Genomic DNA, 27,071 nt, shown 5'->3' on the forward strand with positions numbered 1-27,071 from the left:
GTGGTCCTTCAGCTCCTAAGACCATTGGGTGTTGCTTTTGGCCACAAAAAATGAAATTGTCAAATACAAAGTTGCCAATAGAAATGAAAGTAAGATGTGGCATATATAATGATGGTGACTTGGTATGTTGCACAAAGGACAGCAAAACTTGGAATAATTGTTTATGACTTCATAATCTCATATATAAATGATAGTACTGAGAAATTACTTGTTGCAGTTTAATTTTAATTGAATCCAAAAAAATCTTTCTTATTAAAGTATTAAATATTTTAGATATTTTTTCTTGGAGATGTATCATGCAATTCTCTTGCCTGTTCTCAATGTTAGAGCTTTTGTGTAGCTTTCATGAAATATGTGTATATGTACAGCATATGAAGATATATATCTGTGTGTATATTTATACAGACAATTATATTTATGTATTCTCTCTAGGGTATGTGATATATGTACAACATAACCATTGTGTAAAATGGTCTCATCAAGGGATTTACTACACTTGTATTTTGTAAGGCTTCACCTTGATTTGTAGTTTCGTTTTAAACTGAAGATAATACATTGCAGTTACAGTTGCTAAGAGTATACATCTCATGCATTAGCAATGCTTGTAATTCATGGTCTACGATATATTTTTTTTAAGAGCAAAATTATTAGAAAGTGAAGCAGTGAATGAAAATCTTCGACGGAACTTGTCAAGAGCTTCAACAAGATCGACGTACTTTGGTGGACCATCAGCATTTTCTGCTTCTATGCTTTCATCAGAGAAGGAGACGATGGAAATTCTAGATATAGCCAAGAAAGATCTAGAAAAGCTGAAAAAAAAAGAAAGGAAAAAGAAAAAGAGGTGGTGTATGAATTATATTGCTATTTGTTTTCTCTTTTTTAGTAGAGGTATATATGTTTTTTTTTTTAACTGCTGAGACTATAAAATTCACTAGTTGCTGTGTGGATTTAGTTCCTAAGCTGCTCTTCCTTCAAACCCTTTTACACACTGAAGTTATAGGGGTTTTCTTTTGCATCTTTTCTTCCAGTGAAGTGTGCAGTATTTATAGAATGGATGTCTCTGTTTTAATGAATTTTTCTGTATCATTGTGTACAATGGTGAAAGCACAGGTGCTCTCCATAAATTTTTATATTGTAAAGATTTTTTTAAAATGCATCTGAACCTCAACACAAGTATTCAAAACAAAAATTATAAACTTCGTTCTACTGTATGTCAAAACTGAAAGAGCTTTCTGAAGAAAAGATATTCTGAATAGCTGGGAATTCTTTTGGTAGCTCTTGGAATGGCTTCTTTTTGCTTTATCTTCTGCTTTTATGAATGTTTTTAATTTGAGGTTTCCTAACTCTGCAACGTCATCCTTTGCTGTTATTTTGCTGTCCAATTTCTCATCTACTAAAATACTCATAGACATTGATATAAATGCCTGTTCAGACAGCAGTTAGTACAGGAAGGATCTGTTCGTGTACTCTGAGACTCTGATTCCCTTGAAACTTTCCACATTTCTATTATTTTTTTTTCTACTAATGGTCCTTCAGAATTTTACAAGTTAAAACTAAAACAGTATAGTTGAAGTATAAAATAGATTTGGGCTAGTGATATCTGCAATTTGAGGTCCTGTATCTATAAATCATTTCACCACACCAGTGTCTGATAATTGCAGAGAACGCTCATTTTAATAACAACTAGATTCTTCCTCTGCATATTATTTTAAAGGCTACTCTCTACACTGTATGGGGATTTTGATAGATTTTTGTCTCATGTTTGTAGGAATTTGAGGGGAGGATAGGAATATTGAATGAAATCAGCAGAATGTTCTGGGTTCTCTTCAGCTGAACACTTCAATAAGTTCTTTAACTGTAAATGCAAGAACAAAGAGGTTTGATTTTTGTGTCTTTCAGCACATTTTAAAATAAAGCATGCATTTGAAAACATGTTTGGATAGAGCCCCAACTGTTAGGTTAGGGCCTGAGTATTAGGTAGCATGCAGTTTGATCAGAAAACAGATAAAGTTTACTAGATATATTGAGTAATATCTCTTATTTTAGGAGATAACCACTGTAAAAAAAATTTGAAAGTTTTACGCTACACACAGTAGTAAGTAAAGCACATGGTGGTGTTTCTTCTGAAGAAGCTTCCGTGTCCAGTCACGCTTGCTCACACCAGTAATGTGTGCTCAATGATCTTGTGAACGGGATAGCCAAGTGGTCTGATCTGCAAGTAAGGACTGCTTACCATAAATTACTTTGGGATCAGCTTTCTATCCTAGCATTACAGCATTAGAGAACCACAGAAAAAATTAAGTTACAAGAGACCTCTTGGTGGTCCAGCCTCCATCTTAAAGCCTTCAGTACTATAGCATAGGGTCATACTCTTCAAAGTGCTGGTAAGGTTCAAATCTATCTACTGGCCCCTCTGCAGACCAGTTTGTAAGAAATAGTTCTAAATTTCTGAGGTGTATATGTTAGGAGAAAAATTCAAAGCGAAGAAATGTTAGAATTTGAGGGAATTGTGTATAGCCTGTCATACTTGCTACCTGCAGGGTGCTTCTGTCTAACTTATGAAATGCAGTCTCTGTTCAGGGTGTAACACTGAGTTTTTATTCCATGGAAATTTCAGGAATTGGCAACAGGTATGCTAATGTATTGCAAAGGGACAAGTTACCCTGCAGCTTGGCAGGGATACTTTATTCTGCTTCTGTCTTCTACAGGCATTTAGCTGCTTTTACTGTACTATTTCTTTTAGGGTTGCTTTTTTTTCAAGTTGTTTAACTAGCATTTTCCTATTAAAATGGGATTGGTAAGCTTAGTTACTAGTTCTGCCCCATCTGCTACCTTTCTTGATCTGCTTGTGTCCTGGTTGTGGGTCAGTATGAGGAAAGGTGCATAGTTTTACATGCCTAAATTTTAAATATCTAAATTGTTGTGAGCTAGCCTGAAGATCTAAGAGCCACTTTCTGAATGAGCAGCAGGTATGTACTGCTATATATCTGTAGCCTTTAATAAGCATCTGTCATAAAGTTTATCAGAAACAGTTTACACAGCAGTAATGTTCTGGCTACTGAAATACTGAAACGCTTGATTGGAGCATCCCACAATGTGACCTACTCGCCAGAAGCCCCAGAGCAAACCTTCCATGTCCTTTTCAATCATTAGCCAGCATTACATACCTGGCAGCCTTTTTTTGACGGCTTTTTGACTTCTCTAACCTTTATTAAACTAAATTAGCGATAAAATCAATTGGCTTCAGCATGTTAGTTAGCTGATACTGAAGGAAGATGGCAGGCAGTATAAAGTTAAAAGGCAGCAAAAGCTCTTGCTCAAAACTTGCTCATAATGGGAATGTGAGGAATTTCAATAGTTCTTGAAATTCAAGCCATCTCTACACTTACATTATGCAGACATTTCTTTACTAATATACCCATGTTAGTTCAAGAAGAAAAAGTACAAGTAAAAATACTAACATTTTGTTCATCTCATTGCTTCTGGTGCATATTTTTTGTTAATTTATTAAAAATTAACAGGCAATCATTGGCGTTTACTTTTTGAATCCAGAAAATTAAACTGCTGTTTTCTGCTTGTTATTGAAAACAAACAACAAAAGCCCAAACAAAAAAAATAAGTGCAATTTGGAGATTTTTATATGAATTATATTCAGAATATATGATTTAGAATATTAGTACTAAAATTTTCTTATTACTATTTTATATTACAGTGTGTTATTGACATACTTTAAAACCAGTGCTGCTTATTTTTCTGGTATATTCCTGAGGATATATGACTTTGGTTCAGTGGCAGTACTTCTTGGAATTTTTGGTGTTTTACCTGCCAATTTTAAGTGGCAAAAGAGGAGAAAGCTTTTTCTAGAACTAAGATTTTTTTGAATCCATGTTAGAAATAATTCTCACAGTGAAATATCGTTTGTATCTAAACCATTTTCCTTAGCGTAACTTGAATTTACAATTGTTGACAGTGACAGATTAGTTAATCTATAAATGCTTTCTCTTTGTTTTCTGTTTACTTTCCAACTGTGCAATATGTATTGCCTTTTTAGTACTTGTTGTCTCTTGATGGTATCTTTTAAAATTTCATTTTAAACTCCACAAGCTCATATCATTTTTTTACCTTCTTATCGCTTTTGCTTTTCACTGTCTGGTTTGTCCTTCATTGGCTTGGCCTTCCAATACTGTACCTCGTGCTTTTGAAGGCTACAGAAACTTGAGGAAAGCAGTCAAGAAGAAAGAAGGTTGGAATATTTCCCAGGTTTTTAATTACCTGTCATTTCAGTTAACTGGTTGTCATACATGAAAAGAAGTTGGGGAGATTCATAAGTACTTCAAGAGTAGTTTGTTTGACTTTTCATGTTTCTTTTCCGTGTTTTAACTGGAAGAAATCTCTGTTGTGGAATTCAGGTTGACTCTGGGATTACACAGTTTTTAGCAAGGTTTGTGGGGAGGCGGTGTCTTTGGGATTTATTGTAGAATTAAGTAGATCTGTCTTGCATTGTATGGAATGAAAGGCAGGAGGAAGGCACAGTAGCGGAAATGGTATGAAATATATAGCAGGTAGTATACAATAATAATAATTTTGACATGTGAGATCAGGGCCTTGGACCTTCACATCTCAGTTGAGTCTGCTTCTTTGATTTTTGAAAGTATGTGATTGTAGCCTTGACCATTCCTTCTGTTCAGTTTCAGCCAAAGCACTGCATAAAGTTAGTCATAGGGAGTAGTTAAGTAATGGGCTCTAAAAAGAGAACTGTACTGTCATTAAAAAGGAAGATAAAGCATCTTGCATCTTTTTTTATCTGTCTCATCCAAAAAACCCCTCACTGAATTCATGCAGATAGTGCAAAACCAAAGATCAGTAGCACTCAAATTAAGCAGCACAGTTCTGCCTGGTAGAGCTTCTGGCTCTCTGTCTTCCTGTCTCTTCCCTTTATTAGGCAGAACACAGATTCTCTGTAGTGGTTAGGTCTGTGCTGTGTGCTGCAGAAGGGAAACTGTGGGTTCATTTCAATCTGCATGAAGATTGCAGCTAAGATCTGTTATCATTAGGCTTCTTAACCAACATAAAACAGAACATGTTGTGGGCTCAATGAGATGAGAATATATGAACAAATCTGCTTAGGCTTTTTAGTTCCAGGCTCTGCAGCTGCTGCATGGATTCAGATGGTCCAAGTAAAAGCTTTCTGCCTTGCACATGGTCAGCTCTATCTGGATTTGGTTTTACTGACGATGAGTGGGGCAGAAAGAAACTGTTAGCACTGAACAGGTTAAAAACTAGTGTAAGGAGAAATCATTTGTGCGCAGAAGCACTGTGTTACTTAACCAGAGCTCTGCTTTAAAGGTGACTTTTAGATGTCACTTGCCAAATAAGCGTCTCAAATCTACTGAATATTTCTTGTCACTGCAATGAGTATTGTATTTGTCTAGGAGTTAGACCTCAAGTCTGAGCTCCTTTTGGTGTCAGTGGAGGAGGATGTGCATTTCTAGTACCCTGTCTGATCAGTGACAGCACATAACTTGTCAAACTTTTATGCAGCTGAAGTTTGGTGGGATGGATTTCACATTATGCCACATTTTTTTGTTATTAGTTCCTATGGTGTCTAGCTCTCCTCTGTCACAATTTCCCGATTTTCAGGGATGGTTTGGGTTTTGCACATGTAGCACCAGAGGGACTGACATTTGGTCCATATCAATTTGTAGAGTGCCATTGATTTTTGAATTTTACATTTGCATTTGATGTTTCAAATGTGCACTTAATGTTAAAACTCACCCTAATGGCTAATACACCAAACCTTTAAAACACATCAAAAAACCCCTGCTGTAATTTGCATAAACCATCACTACAGCTCAGTTTGCCAAGAGAGGAAAGAATATAAACATACTTTTTAAAAAGTTTTGAACCATAGTCTGGAAAACAGAAGCATGGAAATATACTAAAATATTATCTTAATAGTTGGAAAAAGTTTCTGTTCAAGACAGTCCTATTGAGAACTTCTCAACTCTTTGTTTGTTTACCAGTGCCTGTTTTGAGCATTCCCTTGGTATCAAAGTCGAACTGATCAAAACAGTAGTTACAGTATGATAAATTAGGATATTGTTTAAGACTTATACATAAATTTTAAGGTGATTGTAAGTACAGTACTTTGTTACAGCTTGAGAGTGTAGTAATACCTGTAATGTATGTTGTACCTGCACACAATGTTCTTTCTTTGCTTTGCGAAAGCTGTTCTGGGTACACTGCAACCTCTGTGCAGAATGTGTACTGCTGTAGTATCTTAAAATGTGCATTCTGACTGTCACAGTTGTGCAGTATGCCCTAAACCAATATGCTAATCATTACTATTACTTTGCAAGCGAAGATTAGGTGTAATTAAGCATTGCTTTTTTACCTGTGAGAGTTTGGAAGCTGTTTTACCCATGCCCAACACCTGTAGCTTTGTCAAACTACACTTTGGTTTTCGCCTTGATTTGGAATTACAACTAACTGGTTTGGGGGATGGAAAGCAAATGCCATTTCAGTTTGTGAATATTTTGTGTCTGTGCCTCTTCTACTAGTGTTAAAGAGGATAACACAGATAACGAACAGGAGAAGAGAGATGAGAAAGGCCCTTCGGAGAGAGAAAATAATGAATTGGAAGCAGTAAGTATTTAGAAGTGTTTCATTTATTTGGTCATTGTCTGCTTAAAGATTTATAAGGTTATAGGAAGTTAGTTAGGACTGGGTCAGGTGAATACCCTGGCTTCACAGTGAGAGTCCCAAGTGGCTGGGAGATGGAAAAGTGTGGACATGCTCCAACATCTTCCTGTTTTGCACATTTTTTAGGAGGAAATTCAGGAAGTAAGTGATCATGAGGATGAAGAAGAGGAAGATGATGAGGATGAAGATGACATGGAAGTTGTTGAAAGCTCAGATGAATCAGATTCAGATTCTGATGAAAAAGGTGTTGTCAGTACGATTTTACAGTTGTCAGTAGAATTTTAGAAATACTATCTGTCATTCCTTGGGTTTTTGGAGGGCAGGGTAGCATGATATAAACCTGCTGTTCATGATTCTCTGGATTTTATGTCCAGTGATGGATGATCCTAAAACATATATAGACATCTTACAGAGAGTCCCTCTAAGAGCTTTAAAATTGAGCAGAGGCCACCAGGTGTTTGATATCACATTTCTTCCTTACTTAGAATATCCAAAGTATAAGGTTTAAATACTGGGTTATTTTTATGTCTCAGGATTAATCACCAAGGTGATAGCTCCCATTCAGCTAATTTGAAAATAGGTAGAATTTAATTTTGAAAGGCCAGAAGTCCATCAGTCTTCCTCATTTTTGTGTGTCATGCAAGTTAGGACTGCTAGAGTCATATGCAGCATCACCGGTAATTCTCTCATGTGATCTGGGCCAGGTGGGCAAACCAAGTCTGATTCCTTCTTGTTTGTGAGTTACGCAAATCTTTAGCGGGAGTCACAGAACCTGAAACACCCCCCCATAATCCTCAACTGACATCTTTCTTCTGGAGCACATGATCTTAAGCCCAAAAAGTACCTAATGGACTAAAGAAATTAAATTTTTATAAGCTTATCGTGTGGGCTTGTCCTTTTTCCTCCTACTCTTCTCATTCCCTTCACTGTTCCACTTCTGTGATTGAGATCTCTCCTCCCTTCTCAGAATTTTGGCTGTATCTTTCTAAGAGCTAGAGAAGGGAAAGCACTGCCCCCACCCCCCCCCTGCCCCTTGGAGTCTGCCAGTAGTCAGATTTTCCGTTTATAGCCTGCTGGGTTTATGAATGACAGTTATTCTGCAGCCCTGAGGTGTGACTGAAGTGTATTAGCCTTTTGTATGAGGAAGGGCAGATTGCTGATGTTGAGATTTAAATGTGAGTAATTACAGCATATGGGTGTAACTATGATCCAGTGAGAGAGATCTTTTCCTACCTGTTTCCTGCTTCTAGAAATGGGATGAGTATTCCCACCTTCTAGGAAGGGAGAGTGTTTAAGGAGACTTTATTATAAATTGCAGATAATAATAAGCTGCATTGTGGTTTGTGTAGAATTCTGCTATGCACAATTTATGCGCCAGGATATGACTCTAACATTACCATTGCAGAGGGCATCTATATTTATGTGATCCTCACTATTACTTTAACGGAAGTCTTAGTTGTTAATTACTCAAAACTTTTTATTTCAGAAAACTATCAAGCTGACTTGGCAAATATCACCTGTGAAATAGCCATTAAGCAGAAACTGATAGATGAGCTGGAGAACAGCCAGCGAAGGTTGCAAACACTGAAAAGACAGTATGAAGAGAAACTAATGATGCTACAACATAAAATTCGAGACACTCAGCTTGAAAGAGATCAGGTTCTTCAAAACTTAGGTGAGAAGTACAAAATCATTTAAACCTAGACACTGTGTAAGATATTCAAGTGAATTGTTTGCTACTTCCTTTTTTCAAATGTGATGAGAAATTGCAGAAAAAACATTACATAGGTTTGTAGCCATAATATCAGGGAATCATACTTTACTCATTCTAGTTGCTGTGAGAATTGAGAGAAATGTTTAAAGATACCATTACTGGTATTTGATTTGGTTGAATAAAGCATTTTCAGTTTTCTAGGAGCTCTCACTTTAACATAGTCCGTGAGAGAGTTCCTGAATTTAAAGTTCTTTCCCACTTCTTCCTCCCCCTCTTTCTTTTGTTCTGCATAAAAATTAGAAGTAGGATCAGTGGCCTTTTAGAGATGTTTTACTGACCAAACTTCTTTGTATATGTAATAGTATTGAGATGAAAAACTGACTCAGGAATAGTTCACAAATAGTTGAACTTCAGTAGAGTGCTGGGGGAAGTGTTTTGTTTGTTTCTTTCTCTTTTAAAATATACCATATATGCTCTATAGTTATATGCTTTTTATGTTTTTGCTGTTGCCTTATTCTTCCTTAGACTTTCCCTTTTGAGCAGGAATCCCTTTTGATCTCTTTGATCCCAGAAAAGGGATAGTAGGCTTGATGGCTCTTGGGACTGTTGTTATGATCTTGTGCATGTATGTGTGAACAAGCATGTGTGTATCTGTGTCTTCAGGTGCTCGGGTATTGGTTGTCTAGTGCAAAGAAATTAGAAGAAGTGTTAACACTTGAACTCTTATCCAAGAATGTATACAACGTAGAAAGTTTAAAGCAGTGCAGGTGACAGGAGCTAGAGACAAGTTACATTTTTCAGAGATATTGCAGATAATACTAAAAGCTGTGGCTTGCAAAGTAAAAATACTCTCAACAAAAGCAGAATAAGAATTCCTTTTCGATCTAGGTTCTGTAGAGACTTATTCAGAAGAAAAGGCAAAAAAAATCAAGTCAGAATACGAAAAGAAACTCCAAGCCATGAATAAAGAACTGCAGAGACTTCAAACAGCACAAAAGGAACATGCACGATTGCTTAAAAATCAATCTCAATATGAAAAGCAATTGAAGAAACTGCAGCAGGAGGTGACAGAAATGAAGAAAACCAAGGTATATTTCAGTATATTGAAGTACGCTGAGCGTTTATACCAGAAAACGGGTTGAAATTTCCTGTGCGTTTATCTACCAGGTAACTCTGTTCTTGCTGTTAGCTGCTTGAAAGTCTGAAAACAGAACGGATAGGAGGATTAGGCTGTTCCTGGGGGGCAGGGGTGTAGGTTTAATGAAAAGAAATTGCAGTATCAAACATGGAGAAGCTTGCAATGCTTATTAGCTTTTATCCAGCACTGAGTGAAGAAGATACTTTAGTTAGAGGAGATAAATTGCTAAAAGCATGTAATAGACTGGAATATGGCAATCTGAAGAAGAAACTCTGTATGAGTGAGGGCGGGGAACAGAACTGCAGTGTAAATAGCTTTTCTAAGTGATGACCTCTTTACAGGTTCGTTTGATGAAACAAATGAAAGAAGAGCAGGAGAAAGCTAGAATGACTGAATCTAGAAGAAATAGAGAGATTGCACAGCTTAAAAAGGAGCAACGCAAACGAGAGGTGATTTGACAGAATGTCCCGGTTTGGGCTAAAACTTCCTTGTTTTGGGAAATGGACGAATGGAATTATTTCCTGCAAGTGCTCTGACCCCACATTTAATTGGTCAAGAGGGGTCAGGTGCTGTGTTACGTGTTAAGATTATAAAACCCCGCAGCCGGGAGGAAGCTTTCTCTCTCTCCTTCCGGACTTGCTGCACGGAGGAGGCCTGATAAAGAACTTTCATTTGGAATAAGTATCGTTTTGATGTGCATCTGCTTGCAGGCGCAGACCCTGTGTCTTTGCATCCACTGAGGCAGGCATGTACCTGCATATTTTCACCATTCAAAACACACATGATTTGGTTTGACTTTTATGATAACTCAGTTCCTAGCTTCAGATAAGTGCAACAGAAAAAAGACTTACTGAATATGTGTATCAGTATTCTTTTATTAGTGAACCTTCACAAAACTTGGTACCACCTTTCTTGGGTGCAAATATTCTTTTCGATGTAGTGAAACATTTATTTCCATTCTGCGCTAGAAGGAGCAAGAAACAATTGTGATTGGCCATTTGATGTTGCAACGGTTTTGCAAACTTGTATTGGTGTGTAAAAGGGGCTTTTTTATATACAATGCAGTCTTTGTGGCAGATAATGGAAAAAATATGTGTTGCTTGTATTTTTTCACAGCATCAGCTCAAGCTTCTGGAAGCTCAGAAAAGAAACCAAGAAGTTATCTTACGTCGCAAAACTGAAGAGGTATTGTGGTAAAAGAGTAATGCATCTTGGAAAACAATGATATTGTATTGCGGTAACAACGTAGTTCTGGGGAGAGATAATTGTGTCTGCACTCTGTTTCAGGTTACAGCCCTTCGTCGGCAAGTAAGGCCTCTGTCTGATAAAGTGGCAGGAAAAGTCAGTCGAAAGCTGAGCCTGCCTGAGCATCCTATACAAGAAGCAAGCTCTAGCTCACCAGTTGAACATGATGGTTCAAGAACAGCAGCACAGCAGAAGATGAGAATTCCAGTTGCAAGGGTTCAAGCATTATCTGTAACAGCACCAAATGGAACAGGGTAAGGAATAAAACTATTTAGAACTCTCTTAAGAGAACTGGAAATTGTATGGACTTCCTAATATGTGAAGATAGGTATTGCAGCAGTTGTTATTTTTTCAAACTACTGTCATGTGATGCTCGCAAAATGGGCATTTTATCATTATCAAATGCAATTTGAGGTTTGTGTGTTTAAGACAGTGTGGAATAAAATGGCATTAAAGAGCAAGTCACGTTAAGAATTTCAAAATCCAGTTAATCTGCTCTTAAAGAGAAGTGCCCTTTGTGGTCCAATGCCTGCAGTGTTCTGCAGCATACAGAGAAAAACTTGTTGGGAAATACATTTATCGGTCTCCCACTGTGGTTTGAAGCAGAACCCCTTCTGAAATAGGGAAGAACTCTTAGGTGGCATTCCATTTCAATGGTGAATCATAAGGCGTTTGATACTGTGTTTCGAATACAATACATTAGAGTGCAATAGAGTTCAGGGCTGGTTACAGGTAACTGTCTGGTGCAATGAAAAACTGCAAGAAATTTTGGAACGAATTTTTAAGTTGTCCGTGTACTTTAGATTTAGCTGTATGTTTCTCTTGAATTTATCACAGAAAGAAGTATCAGCGGAAAACAGTGACAAGCAGAGTTTACTCCTCAAGGGCAGCCAGGATGAAGTGGCAGTTACTTGAACGCAGAGTGACTGATATCATTATGCAGAAGATGACCATTTCCAATATGGAGGCAGATATGAACCGGTTACTTACGGTGGGTGATCTACTGTGCACTCTTGGCTGTATCATCATATTAAATAAAGAGAGCAGTGCATTTACATTTGCTGTGATGGTGGTATAGGCAGAGTGTCTCGGAATCCATTGCAGTCAATGAAGATACTCTTAACAACTCCATTAAGCATCTGGGCCATGGGGTTTCTGTGCTTAGTAGGCAGATATGAACCGGTTACTTACGGTGGGTGATCTACTGTGCGCTCTTGGCTGTATCATCATATTAAATAGAGAGCAGTGCATTTACATTTGCTGTGATGGTGGTATAGGCAGAGTGTCTCGGAATCCATTGCAGTCAATGAAGATACTCTTAACAACTCCATTAAGCATCTGGGCCATGGGGTTTCTGTGCTTAGTAAGAAATAAAAAGCACATTAATGGGATCATGTGCAAAGATATTAATATATTCACCTGTATAACTTCTTCCTGTAGAAATCATGATATGTTAAAGTATACCAGGAAAGGAAAACAAAATAAAAAGGCACTTAAATGCCCTAAGTGTTTACTAATTCCTTTTTATGTGATATTATGTCTCTGGGGAAAACAGCAACGTGAAGAACTTACAAAAAGAAGAGAGAAACTTTCAAAGAAAAGGGAGAAGCTCATCAAGGATGGGGACAGAAGTGAAGCAGATAGAAACGTTCAAAACATAAATGAAGAGATGGAATCACTAACTGCAAATATAGACTACATTAATGACAGCATTTCTGACTGCCAAGCAAACATTATGCAAATGGAGGAAGCAAAGGTGGGTCAAATAATAATGCAAAAATAGTAAAACAGAGAAAAGAAAAACCAGCTGTATTAGCCTTGAAAACCTTCTCATTTAGACACAAATTTTATTTTGTCTATATAATTTTTGAACCAGGAAGTGATAATTGGTTAAGATCTGGGTGAAGCTTGAAATGAAGTGTGTTTGTACAACTGAACTTTCAGGTCTGAGTTTTAATGTCAATAGTGTAATGAAAGTTAAGACTGGAAAGCATTTAAATGTCAAAGCTGATGCTTTCTATTCTGCTGGCATTAATATAATTCTTGGGACTGAAGACTATCAGTGTGTATCCTCTTCCTTCATCTGTTGATATGTTTCCACTCCCTTATATTGGTTTTGTGTACTTCAAATATATTTAAGTGTTTTGGTATGTGAGAATTATGTAAATTCTTTACATGGCATTTTAGTATATTTTCAATTATGGAATAGTGGCTTTCTGTAATTAGAGAGCCAAGTTGCTTGTTTAGGGTTGACGTTTTCAAATAGTAGTTTAGTAAAAGTAAATTGTCTGTTACAATAGATGTAGGAATCTACATGTTACTAAAGGTAGTGAAATCCATATGTGAAAACTCTTATAATGTGCATCATACCTTACATTATGTAGCAGGAAGAATCCAGCATATGCAGTCTTCTAGGTCTCTTGGCACACGGTGGCATGAAGTCTGAACTGTAATACTTAATATGGCAGTACTTCAGTTGTCCCTCTCCCACCTTGGGCTAATTATATTCTATGATTACCGTAACGATTAAAAAAAGGCGTTTTTTGTGTTCTGACTGTCTTTTTGTTGTACATGTAGGAAGAGGGCGAGACCTTGGATGTAACAGCAGTGATTAATGCTTGCACATTGACAGAAGCTCGATACTTGCTTGATCACTTCCTCACGATGGGTATCAATAAGGTAATGTATTAAGTGAAATGTGTGTGTGCCAGGACTGTACCATGTACCGGGAGCAGAGCTGTGCTGACGCCAAGACTGACTGACGTGTGTTAGACATAGCAAAGCTGGTAAATGCTCCTGAGTTACACTGGTTCTCGGTGTGAAGGCCCTTGAGATCCATTGTCCCCTTCAACCTGTTGCCTGTTTTTTCAACTCCCAGTAGAGCTGATTTCATTCTAATTACCTCATGTTGCTCCTATAAGAGCACTAGCTTTACATAATCAAGTAAATCCCTGTTTTTCAACAAGCTCCTAAAGAATGCTTAGGATCTTTTTTTAAAGACTGGCTCAGCCACATCCTTAAAAATATGAGCCTTTAAAAAACTTGTTTTAAAGTTCTATGCTGATGCATGGCATACTTTTGTCAGACTTATACTTTTGATTAGAGCAATAGGGGCTTTTTCTGAAAGTCTTGAGGAGTAATATTTTTCAAAATCAATATTTGGCAGTTCATAACCCTTTGCACATGTGTTTCATATGTTCTTGCTGCATCTTTTTTCTGTTTAGAGGCCACGCTCAGCATCGTTGCATCAAATGAAAGATTTCAAGGCAACTGAAACAGGCTTTGGATCACTCCTGCTGATGAAGTCTCTTCTTTTTTTGCATTTTTGATTCATCACTATGCAGATTATTAATTACTAGGGAAAAAAAGGAAAAATCCCGCTATCACGTTGGCTTCTGCAAATATCAATCTTTTGATTTCTTTTTTTTCAGCCATTGGGTGGGTTGAATGGATACCTGATTCGTTACAGCAGTTTTAGTATGAGAAAAGTGCCTCTGACTTGGTTAACAATTTTTCCTTATGATAAAAAAGCTCTATTATGTGAAGGTGTTTCTTCTCTTTCTGATAAGTAATTATCATGTAGAAAAATGGAAGGTACATTTTCTTATAAAATCGGTCATGCTTGCTGTCTGTTTCTACATGCAAAATGTGCCTTGATATGTCGTTGTAGTTCATTATAGAATCAGATTCTAATAAGCAAGTCCATAATAATTCATTTATTTCTCAAGTGCTTGTACTCAAAGTGCTCTGCTATCCTACAAGTCTTTGAAAAGATGTGTTGTTCATTCACTTTTCCCTACTGTTTCTTCTATTTGGAAACCATTCTCTGTAAACTTATTTGGCTACACTTTCTACAACTAAAAAATTCCCGCTAATGCATGGCTGTAGTGATGCTCCCTTAGAATGGATTCTGCCTTAAGGTAGGCCATGGGATCTTTTCGTAGAAGCTGAAAGTTCGCTGGTAGTTCTGTAGAGAATATTATGGTTCTGGGGTTGGATTTGTTGGGGTTTTTGCTGTTTTTTGTTATAGAGTATTGTAGGTAATAAAAATAATAAAAAAAAGACTTGTGAAAAATGCAGGCATTGATTTTTTTCAGATGCTTGCTACTCTTAAATGCAAAGAATCTATGGATTTTACTTCAGAGTCACATCCACTTTGGCCAGTAGGTGCATATTTGCAAGGCAAAGTCTGAGGAACACAATTTAAATGAATGCTTGATGAGCATTTAAAAAAAAAAAAAAAATTTAAAAAGGGCCTTTAGCTGACACTTGATCTTTAAGATGTGAGAGGAAGGTTACAATGTACGCGTTGTCTGTGTTCACAGTTCTTAAAGTTTTGGCAATTCTCATTTTGTAACAGAAGAGTTGTGATAAAGCATTTGTCATCTTTTCCTCGTATTTTTTTTTTCTCCTAGGGTCTCCAAGCAGCTCAGAAAGAAGCTCAGATTAAAGTTCTTGAGGGACGCCTTAAGCAGACAGAGATCACTAGTGCTACTCAAAACCAACTGCTGTTTCATATGCTAAAAGAAAAAGCTGAGCTAAATCCTGAACTTGATGCTTTGCTGGGTCATGCTTTGCAAGGTATTTTTGTCATCTAGTATTCTGACTAGTCAGCTGCATGTCATGTTTACCTTTTGTGCATGCGGTACTGGGCATCTAGGCTATTTCTTCTCTGAATAGATGCTGTATTTTAATATTTTAAACTCTATTTCACAATTGATGTGCATGTCTATAACTTTTAAGTATATCCCCTCAGCAGTGAAATGTAGGAAATAATTTTTTTTTCATTATTGAGACTTCTTAATAATCTGTTTGTTATTTTTAACAAAAGAGTATAGGCATTTACAATTTGGTATGATTTTAACTTCTGAAAATGAAATTCTAAATATGTGATCCTGTTCAATCATCACATGTTAGAGTTTTTGAAAGTGACATCGTACATCTGTTACGGCATCTATTCTACTTCTCACAAAATGATATTAAGAAAAATTTAGAATACATTTGGGTACTTTTGTTTTATTTCTTTTTATAAATGGATATGTTTTGATTGGAGTGTTGCTTTTGTTTCCTTGTTGCTGTTATTTACACAGACCTAGATAGCATACCGCTGGGTAAGTATGTTTAGCTTTCTGTGTACTGTACAGCTGCATGAGTTACTAATTCATTCATGTTCACTAACTGGCGCATCTTAGAATCTGCAAATGTGTGAAGTTTGCATGAACTATTCTGTAAATGTACTCATTATCGTGAGCTTAGAGCATTTCTTCCTTTCTGAAACCACTCAGAGTCCTCATGTTAGATTTGTCAGATAAGTCAACACAGTCAGAAGAGCTGTGTTTCAAGTTTGACTTGCTGCTTATGAATCTGCAGTACGTTCAGACTACATAAAGCTATTTTGTGATGTAATACTGCTGTAGTTGTGACCAGTCCTGCTCAACTTTTTAGGTCTGTAAAAAAGTAATTCCTAACACGCAGGTCATTTTTAACCTTTTGCAGATAGGTCATTTTGTAATGTAAATGTTGTACAGAATGCAGATTATATCTCACTTTTCCAATTTGTTTTAGTTACTGACTTCACTGATTTTTGAGGAGATGAGTCTTTTGTTATTGTTGCTTTTAAATGATTCCCAAATAAATTACGCCTGTTTTCTCCCCTTCCTTGCTCCTAGCCACAAATTTGGCGATGTTTGAGACCTGAAAACACGTGTTCTTGATGTCAGTAACACTTCCTTTCGTATTGTCTTGTGTTACTTCTAATCCCCTTACGCTGTCCTGTGCTAGTTTGCATAGGCATCTGAAACATTTCAAAAGCACAAGACTGCTCGAAACTGTAGAGATCGTCATCTGTTGTAATCTGATGGGAACCTTGCCAGCTTCCTGACAGATGACACCTGAAGATCTGTGTTAGGGCATCTTGCTGCATACAGCCAGTATTTATGCAGGAACTTCAGTGGTTATTGATATCACAGTGTATCTAGAATAGACTCTTAATGTGTGTGCATGTGTGTGCTCACCCCTGTTGGAGTGAGAGCAGCGTTTCTCCAGCCAGAGGTTAGCACTGCGTTTTCTTTAGCTCTGGGCAGGCTCTTACTTATTAACAGCATCTGCAACAGTGAAAAGACACTTGTTAAATGCATTTATACAGTGGCTCTATTGTCAATATTTTTGTAGAATAAATGTCATTAAAGAAGCTTTTTAACACTTTGCAAGCATGCACTAAGGTTTTTAAAACACCCAAGCCACTCAGGGCTATGCTAACACTTTATAGGAAGGGAACTTCCCTGTGGGTGCATCTCAGCTGAGTTTGCCATACTAACCTCAGTGCACACTGAAGTCCAAGCTGCTGGTAGTCTGTGTTTTGTAGGTCACTAGTGGGTAAACCTGTTGAGCTGCAGGGGGTTCAGACACTGTTGTAGAGAGGCTTTGAGGCTGGGATTGCAAGCTGATTGGCAGGAATTCTGTTGGTACAGGGGCTTCCTGGAAAACTGAGGCAATTCCCGGGGGTGGAAGTGTGGGTAGGAGCAGATGCTGAGACCAATGTCACCAAGCTGCCTGGCAGCTCAGTGGCAGAATCCAGCCAGCACCATTCCAAGCAGAGAAATTGCACTTCCAGGGTGCTTGTGAACAATTCCCTTGCTGTCTACTTTCAGTTCTGATATCTCTGAAAGTTCTTAAACATTTGAATACCCTTGGCTTGAAGATTGGGCATTCCCCAGTGTAGTTTTGCATCCACATTCAAGCTAGGCTTAAGAAAATGGTTCAGTCTGCAACAAAGCCCACCACTATCTCAGGTTTTGACCTTCAGAATGGGTTTTGAATGCACACCTGTCCTGTGTGTGGATGAGCTGGTTGCCATTTGCTATCCCATCTGCTCTTGTGGAGAGTTAACATGACCCCGAAGCATTGCTGGAGTGACTCCTTTCTGCAGAACTGTAGGAGCTGCTTTTGATTCCTACCTGTGACATCCGGATGTTCATGGATGTGACTCACAGCCATGTATGTGCAGATCTTGAGAAGGCTAGTCAACCGTAAATTCCTCTGAGTGAACTGTGCTGGTCTACTGCATTGTACTGGTACTGTCCACTTGCCTCTGTATGAGGATGAAGACAAGTCATCAGGAAAGCTCTCTACTGTTCTTCAGTCATTGGTTTACTAGCAGTCATCTCAGCTGCCCCTCGTAAGCTGTACTGTGTTTACTAACTTTATTGCTCCTTTGATCTCTTCTCGCTCAGGACGTCTTGCAGAATCTTGCTGTTGTGCCTCTTTTCATTTCTTTTCATTGTTCCTGTGATCTACGTGGGGGCTTTGTGCAGTCTTCCTGTTCTGAATTGCAGACAAACTGAAGACAAACATGTCAGGTCACGTGAATGTGAGCCTGCAGTTAAAATACCTTTTTTTTTTTTGTGGTTATCTCAAACTTTCTACTTTGCCCATAAAAGCTGATCACAAGTTCTTTGAGAAGGGGATGAAGTAACATCACCCTAATATGAATCTTGAATTAAAAAAAAAAAATTATTGATGCTGCTTTTTTGTGCTTTGCTAGAAGGAGCAGTACTCTAGATCGCTTCCTCTGTAGAAGATGTAGAATAGCAGCACGTATAGAAAAGGTTTAATGTGAACTTGAATCCAGGATGGAGCAAAAAAGGTCAGAGTGCTTTTCCTGTGAGCCTGCTTTCTTTATAATATTGTTGTGCTTCTGATAATTAAGTTTACATCGTTAAGACTAAGAGCAGTTGAGTACCTCTGAAGTGCATTGTTAGTGTTGGTACTAGATTGATGTATGATTTTCACTTTTTAGGAAACATTTTTACGTGCAACATACACAAGAAGGCAGTATTTTTCTTTTCTTCATTCCTCTCAGAACTCAGCTGGAGACTACGCATCTTTCCTTTCTATATGAATCTTGAATTAAAAAAAAAAAAAATTATTGATGCTGCTTTTGTGCTTTGCTAGAAGGAGCAGTACTCTAGATCGCTTCCTCTGTAGAAGATGTAGAATAGCAGCACGTATAGAAAAGGTTTAATGTGAACTTGAATCCAGGATGGAGCAAAAAAGGTCAGAGTGCTTTTCCTGTGAGCCTGCTTTCTGTATAATATTGTTGTGCTTCTGATAATTAAGTTTACATCGTTAAGACTAAGAGCAGTTGAGTACCTCTGAAGTGCATTGTTAGTGTTGGTACTAGATTGATGTATGATTTTCACTTTTTAGGAAACATTTTTACGTGCAACATACACAAGAAGGCAGTATTTTTCTTTTCTTCATTCCTCTCAGAACTCAGCTGGAGACTACGCATCTTTCCTTTCTTTCTCCAAATCAGAGACTTGCACATAAAATGTACACATAGACAAACCTCTTTGAATGTGGGTATCAAAAAATATTGGTTCTATGCATTATAAATTATATCTGCTTTCTGGCAGATATTAAGTAAATAGACTTAAAGCATCTCTGATAAAGAGATGGAATGTCATTAAAAATCATTTAACCCTTAAAATTTCATGATTATGTTAAATAAGGAACTCTGCTTGCAGGAATGTATATTAGCTATGTCCTTCAATGATGCCTACAATGTATTATTGGAATAATATGCAAATTAGGGGATTTGGTTTCCCAGCAGTTGGAGTAGACTTTACATATGCCCTGAACTGGTTGCCTCAGCTTACTTTTGTAGCGTTTGCATGCCGACATGTTAATTGGATGTTTGGCAGTGTTAGTGTGTGACATGCATGCTGGTTTGGTCTCCTGTGGACAGGCTTGTGTACCCATTTTACTTCAGGAGCATTTCTGCTGAACATCTTCATTTTACGATTAACTTCAACACCATCTTGTTTTAGGAAGCAGTTCTACAGTATCAAATGTTGTCATCATCCTGTTTTGAAGCCTAAATGCTTATATTTTAAAGTGCTTGCTTCTCATCGGCCCAAACAGTGCCATTCCATATAAGCTGAGGCTGAGCCTCAGCTCACTAGCTAGGTAAAAATAAATTTTTATTTTTCCGTTATAACCAGGCTGATTCTGTCTTGGAGCAAGAAGATAACAAAAAAAGAGGACAGAGAAATCTCTAGTGTCTGATTTACATCCTGTCTCTTCCATATCTTGCAGTTAATTTCCTTTGCTTTATCGTCCTTCTTCCAGGTTTCTTTCTAGAATTTATTACTTGTTTTCTGTTATACCTGTTGCTCTGCTGCAATAAATAGAGGGCCGTATTTGGCACAATGTGCCAAGGTGTATGATTTATATAGACTGTGTGAAAAATAGGTACCAAGAAAGTTTGTATTTGGCACAATGTGCCAAGGTGTATGATATGTAAAGACTGTGTGAAAAATAGGTACCAAGAAAGTTCAGTGGGGACTGGCTAGCAAATAGTTGAGAGATTTTTGAAAAACCCACAACTTTCATGTGCTGTTCGTCTACATTCGACATTGTCTGAGCTGTTTTGTATACCACTTAGAACCTTCATAACCTGTTGTAGCTGGTCAGGCTAACATTATTCTTTTGGAAACTTTCTAGAAAATTTGGAAGACAGTACTGATGAGGAGGCCCCGTTGCATAGTCCTGGGACAGAAGGAAGGTGAGCAATCTTTGTTAACAGGTAATTGGATCTGGTTCTAGAAAAATTACTGGCACTTTCCATTTCTGTAATGCATCTTGTATCCATTACAAGCTACCACCAGTGTTTGTTTCCACTTTGCACAGCATTTCAGTAGAAAGAAGAATCAAAAAATAAATGTTCCAGAACAGTATGTCTATTTTCTAAGTGTGATGCAATTTTTCTTTTAGTTCATTGTCTTCAGATCTTTTGAAGCTTTGTGGTGAAGTCAAACCTAAAAGCAAGGTAAGCTGTGCAATGATGATAATTCATACTTCAATGGCACCTTCTGGGGAATGCTTTTGCTTTGTTCTGGAGAGGTTAATGATCGAACACACACAAAAGGTGAACTGATGTACTGTCTGTGTGATTTGTATGAAATATGCTCATGTGTGATATTGCTGTCTGAAAAGCAATGATAGGTATATACTTTTTTGGTATTTTGAGGTTGAATTTTTACTGTTTCAGAATGAGATGTTCTTCCAATTACTAGCACTCCAAACTGAAGTAGGTTTTCAATTCAGTGTTAGTTAGGCTGCAGGTTAATGTTAATGTCAGTGAGAACTGTGAACACGTTTATTGTTTGCAATTCACTTCTGTGGTCACAGAAATGTAAATGAAGTTTAAAAAATAGAAGTTTGACCTCCAGGCTCTTAATTGCTGTTGGCATTGGAAAATTGTATCTAGGCTGGCTGCAGTGTAGTACCAATGACAGTGGGAATTGGAAACATGCTCACTGATTGCGATTTTGCTTCTGTGCTCACAGCAGCATAAATAAAGTTTGCAAAGTAAATAGAAGCTTAGCCTCCACTGTTCTAACTGCATTTGGCTTTGGAGGAATATGTCTAGGTTGGCTGTTGCATTATTGGTGGTGTTCATTCGTGTGCAGCTCTTTGGGCAGGTAAACTGAGTTTGGTCTAAAAGTATTGGTGTAAAGTAACACATGTCTCTGTTCAGACTGGACCTTTGTCTTTCCCAGTGGCCTTTCTTTCCCTGAGGAATGGAGCTTAATTGCACAGCATCGTTACACTAGGTTGGCTGTTGCATTATTGGTGGTGTTCATTCGTGTGCAGCTCTTTGGGCAGGTAAACTGAGTTTGGTCTAACAGTATTGGTGTAAAGTAACACGTCTCTGTTCAGACTGGACCTTTGTCTTTCCCAGTGGCCTTTCTTTCCCTGAGGAATGGAGCTTAATTGCACAGCATTGTTACGCCTAACATGTATGATCAGTTTAAGAACGACTGTGTTGCACAGAGCTTGACTCCTTTGTGTTGTTTTCAAATTGTTGAAATGCTGAGTGAATCTTAGTTCATGTTGTCATAAACTACTTTCGAAGTGACATAAGCTTAAGTAAAAGGCAGAGTTTTTATATCAAAAGCATCAGTGTAAGAATTTATACTTTGCTTTGTTCCTCTCTGCTTTATAATGTTTCATTTGGATAAACCTTTGAGTAATAATTTACTCTTGTAGTACCAACAGGAAGTTGTAGTTGCTTGATAGGATATCTTTGGAAACCAGTTGTCACATTGGTGTTTCATGCTATTGAATTTGACTTGCCTCCTCTCAAACATCGTCAAAGAGTAGAGCTGAGCTCCTTGATTTAGTTTCCAAAGGTTGTCGCCAAGTGAATTGAAGTGGATGCTAATTACCAGCTAAATGTAGCACTCTTGACACATAGTATGAAATGTTTAAGTCACAGCTTGGTTTTTATTTGTCTCTAGGCTCGCCGGAGGACCACTACCCAGATGGAATTGCTATATGCAGACAGCAGCGACTTAGTCTCTGACAGTAGTGCTGCAGACTCTACTTTGGCTGCCACTCTTGCGTCACTTGCAGAAACGCAAGACAGTGGGATCACTGCTGACACAAATGATACTTCTGCTAGGGACAGAGAGTTTATTCCCCCACCATCTGGCTTACCTTCTAAGATAGGCAGCATGTAAGTTTGGCCATGCTGTACTAATTATCCTTTGCTTTTAAAAAAAATGCATGTTGCCAATTTCCTGTAATCTGTTATTTTAACTTTACAAAGGAGTTTGATATACTTGAAGCTTACTAAATAATACTGTCAAAGCTCCTCCTCCTTTTCTACCATCACTGCTCCAGAAAGTATAAATGCACTGTTGTCAGTAACGTGTTTCTTACGGAAAATACAAGTTCTGTTAAGTTTCTTTGTCATAGTAAAATTATTGTAGCCTTGTTTTCTCAGTAGTGGGAAAAATCCATTTAGTACCTTGGATACTTTGCTGTATTGGTGCTATGGGAAATGCACATTCTAGGGAGGTAGAGAGAATGTGCTTAGCACAGCAGAGATTAAAAGAAAGAAACCAAGCCAGAACACCCCAAAACCTCAACCTCAAAACTTTATATAATGTAGTGATACGATCTGTATATGGTCCTAATAGGTAAAACCTTTCTGTGAGTCATCTCGTATAGACTATGCTTAAAATGAGGAAGTCTATACAATAATAGGGCATGCAAGTGTAAAGCTGAAACACGTTGGATATTATGAATCCTCAAAAATCCTTTCTATTTGCAGGTTGCATTTACCTGCAGAATAGTTTTACTAACAAAGTATTAGCTGGTGCCAAATAAAACTAAAAATATTTTTTGTCTTTGGGACCAGCAGGTCTCTTACATGCACTCTCCTTTTTTCACTTGCTCTTGCTGGTTTTATATCTACCAATATCACTGCTGATTATTAGCCATTCACTGCTGGAGAGCCTTTTCTTGGCTTTTTAGGTATTAGCTCCTATATTGCACAAACTCATGTGTAAACTGTACGCACTTGCCACGTTTGGCGACATGGAAAAACTGCATCCCTTAGCTATCTTCATGTTACAGATTCTGGAATTAGGCATCTTTCACTATCCATCTGTCCTACTTGCATAATGTTTTTACAGCCGTCTCCATCTAATGTACATCTGCAATGTGTATTATTTTTACTATGTATTTCTAGCATGTGCTTAAGGTGGCAATCATGAACAGTAAAACACTGCTCACAGCAATTATTAACCCATGCTGATGGCTTCAGTGCATTTTACAAGTAGAATCTGCTTGGAAAGAATGCTCTTGGGGGTTAGGATAGGTGAAGAAACCCGCTTGTTTCATCAGTTAGTGTGAGATCACTAGAGACTTTTGAAGCTTCAAGATTTAAAACGTCAAGTGTTATGACCTGGCATCCAAGACTCAGGTAATACCAGCTTTTGCCTCACTCCATCTTCTAGAATGTATCCATTCATGAAAGTGAGCCAGCCACGAGGCAAACCAGGATTTTCCAAAAGCTCTTTCTGAGAACGTTAGAGTTATGTGATGTCAGAAAATCAGTTCAATCAGCGGTAGGCCTCACATATATTTTTGGTTATTGATTTATTGTTTTAGCAGGTAAGTGGTCAAAAATGCCCACAGTCTGCAGTGACTTCCTCACTGTAATTGAAACACTTTTTCAAAACTAGACCTCAGTATACTTTATACAGTATTATTGGTTTTGCTGGTCATTATTGAAGAAAAGTTTTCTTTGTGAGCCATTTGGTCTTCCTCCATGGGCTTATAGTGCCATTATTTCTTTTGTAATAAAATACATTCTTCTGGAGCAGAATGTGGTCTTACCTGAAGTAAAATTATGTCCCTTGTGCTGCTTAAAGTGGCATTCATGTGTGTGGAAGCAGCGACAATGATCCAAAACAGAGGCACCTGAATACATGTGGGCAACAACTAGCTTGGTTGGAATTCTGTTTATGAAGATGTGTAGTGCTGCTGTCCTTTGCTCAACTCATCTGTAGCATTCTCTTCAGAATAGGGTGGTCTCCTGTAGGTCTTTTGACAGCTCTGTTCAGATGTCTCTGATATTGGTAACCTAAAAGGGCACCAGAAACCTGTAATTAGGTTGCTCCTTTTCATTCAGGTTGTTGACATTGTACACTTGTATTTTACATCTAGCTTAGGAAGTTTGTTCCAGCAAGACTGCTGCATTTCTATATTACTTGTATTTCTAGGCTTTCAAAAAGAATTCATAGTATGATCATGCTTTTCACATCTTCTGAGGATGTGCCACTGTGGAGTCAAAAATGAAAGACTCAAGGGGCAGGTGGAGAGTGGGAAAGAGGGATCTGGCTCCATGTCTGAGTATGCAGGATGCTGACATGAGGCAGAGGAGCTTGGGTTCCGGTTTCTGGTGTGGTTTATTTAATCTGGTAGCTGCTCAGTAGACACATAGGTAACGATGGTAGTGGAGACTCTGAAGTTTGTCATCCTTGCTGGAAGATGTAGCTATGAGGCTAATCATAGGATTTTGTGACCTGAGGATTTCTGCAGTCCTAAATGCATCCTGGTCCAGCATAAAGTTTGCCTTCTTTTTATGACCTTTGCAGAGGATGCCTAGAGGTAAGGTGGCCCTGCAGAGAAATGGGTGCTCTGGCCTTGAGGAGAGAATTGAACCCATGTTCGTTCTTTTTTGTCATTAACTGCCAGGCATCTGTGCAGAACCAGACAGGTTGTCACTGGTCCTCCTTTTCCTGTCTCTTGAAGTTGCTGGGAGGACTCTAGGGTCAGCATGCAACTCTTGGCACTAGGTCCTACAGGTACAACCTCCACTGTTCAATTAGGACTAGTGCTTAGTGTGTGATCGCTTGACACAGGTGGTTTCAGCTATTTGAGTCAAGTAGCTGTTCTTTGTTGTGTGGTCCTGGTTAAATCATATTACTCTGCATGCCGTTCCCCAGATGGATTTTATGTATCACAGACTTCCTCTTCAGCTATATAGATCCAGAGCCTGTAGAGCTCTGAGACCAGATGCTAGTAACCATGTCAGGCAGGTGTCCTGCCAACTGAACTTTGTCCAATTAATAAAGTTGTGTGGTACAAAAGCACTTTCATAATCTACTTCCTCTCTTTTGGTGAGCGTTTCTGGTCCTTAAAAACAACTTCTAAATGCACAAAAAAAAGTAAACCAAAGCAAATGTTGCTTTTCTGATTGTCCAGCTGGTGTGGTGAGAAACAGGAGTGCCTGCCAACTGAACTTTGTCCGATTAATAAAGTTGTGTGGCACAAAAGGACTTTCATAATCTACTTCCTCTCTTTTAGTGAGCGTTTCTGGTCCTTAAAAACAACTAAATGCACAAAAAACGTAAACCAAAGCAAATGTTGCTTTTCTAATTGTCCAGCTGGTGTGGTGAGAAACAGGAGTGGAGAACATCCGGATTCCCTTCTGTTTTTATCTGACTGTAGAGAAACGATGACATTTGGGCGTCAGCATTAATATCGCACCCTTGATCGTTTCATTATTTGTAATGGGGAGTAAAAGGTTGAGAGAGACCACAAAGAGTGTGAACTGGAATAATTTCAGAGAAAGAAATAGACAGGAGTGTGGGAAAGTGAGGAAGAAGGGAAAGGGGGATGAAGAGAAGCCAAGCTTCTGCTTAAAATAGTCAGGCTGTCAATGGAAAATACTTTTTCCTCACTTCCTAATTTTGAATTTGATATTGAAACATGAATATGTTAATGCAAGGTTTAATTCATATGTAAATGGCATCGTGATTTCTCTGTTCATCTTGTCTGTTAGTGGTGTATTGTAGATGAAGGTTGTGGAATACAAAATTTTAGATCTCAGTCAGACCTTCCATCTTCTCTATGGTCTTAATTTGAGATGCGACTCTTTCTTTCAGTCAGTCTCTTATTAATGAATTAGGAGATGTCCTTTGGATATTCAGTATCTGTCTCTTATGTTGATGAACTATGGAAGTTAAACTTAGTTTTTATATTAAAATGTGAGAACAAATTTAGAGCCCATAGATTCAAGAGACACAATAATAGATAAAGCATGCTCTGAAATCTGAGTGGGAGAATGACAGCTAATGTAAGAAAAACAATTTTGTAAAGGGCCTTAAAGTAAAATAATGATTCCTCTTGCTTTAGTTCTAGACAGCCATCGCTGTCAGAGAAGAAGATACCTGAGCCTTCACCTTTAGCAAAGAGAAAAGCCTATGAGAAAACAATGGAAAAGACAAAGGCAAAAGAACAAAAACTGTAAGATCCTTTTAAATTCATTTTCTCTGAAATAATGTAAACCTTGGGTATATTTTCTAGAAAAATAAATCTGTATTTTTCTATTTCTTTCATTCTAGGACAGTTTTTATTGCTGGCAGTGAAATTATTCACTGCTCAGCTTCTGTGAGGGGGATTCTTTTTCCAGAGTATTTTGTTTTACAGAATAATTCAGGAGCAGAGTCATGAGAATGTCCTTTAGAGCATTTGTAAATGATTTTTTTCTTTTTGCAATGGAAGTCATCAATTTCTCTGAGAAACTACAATTTTTATAAGATTTTTTTCTTTTTCCATGTGTAGTTTTTTTTTTTTGCTTGGATCTTTTATTGTTAGCACATAAGTTTAGAACATTCTGCAGGAGTTTGTGGTCTTAAGTTTATCTTCTCTGGGAAACATCTGTAGCTAGCATTATAATTTTATTTATTCATTTAAGAAAAGAGCATCTAACATTTGAGGCATGTTGCATTTAACTTCTCTAACCATTCATAACCTTTTAAAGAAGATGTTCTTTTTTTCTTGTAGCTCAGATTCTGGACCCCCAGAGGCTAGTCTGTCACCTCCTACTTCCCCACCAAGCCGGCCCCGTAATGAAATGAATGTTTTTAGTCGTCTTACTGTTTCTCAGGGAAACACATCAGTTCAGCA

The 27,071-nt window shown here is 37.8% G+C and overlaps 1 protein-coding gene across 1 annotated transcript in view; it reads left to right on the forward strand.

The window, feature by feature from the left end:
• The window catches only part of KIF21A (kinesin family member 21A), a gene marked incomplete at its 5' end in the record, with an annotated part of 49,194 nt that overhangs the window by 14,815 nt on the left and 7,308 nt on the right, over positions 1 to 27,071 (forward strand). The window contains 19 exon segments of the mRNA XM_010131433.1: positions 638 to 841; positions 4,205 to 4,243; positions 6,561 to 6,645; positions 6,829 to 6,946; positions 8,189 to 8,377; positions 9,305 to 9,504; positions 9,896 to 10,003; positions 10,671 to 10,739; positions 10,842 to 11,053; positions 11,637 to 11,790; positions 12,355 to 12,555; positions 13,377 to 13,478; positions 15,215 to 15,380; positions 15,890 to 15,910; positions 20,307 to 20,367; positions 20,577 to 20,631; positions 22,106 to 22,323; positions 26,298 to 26,408; positions 26,949 to 27,068. Coding sequence (XP_010129735.1) covers positions 638 to 841; positions 4,205 to 4,243; positions 6,561 to 6,645; positions 6,829 to 6,946; positions 8,189 to 8,377; positions 9,305 to 9,504; positions 9,896 to 10,003; positions 10,671 to 10,739; positions 10,842 to 11,053; positions 11,637 to 11,790; positions 12,355 to 12,555; positions 13,377 to 13,478; positions 15,215 to 15,380; positions 15,890 to 15,910; positions 20,307 to 20,367; positions 20,577 to 20,631; positions 22,106 to 22,323; positions 26,298 to 26,408; positions 26,949 to 27,068 — 2,433 coding nt within the window.

The sequence above is a fragment of the Buceros rhinoceros genome, unplaced genomic scaffold (genome assembly GCF_000710305.1).
Source record: "Buceros rhinoceros silvestris isolate BGI_N320 unplaced genomic scaffold, ASM71030v1 scaffold2120, whole genome shotgun sequence".
Taxonomy (NCBI): domain Eukaryota; kingdom Metazoa; phylum Chordata; class Aves; order Bucerotiformes; family Bucerotidae; genus Buceros; species Buceros rhinoceros.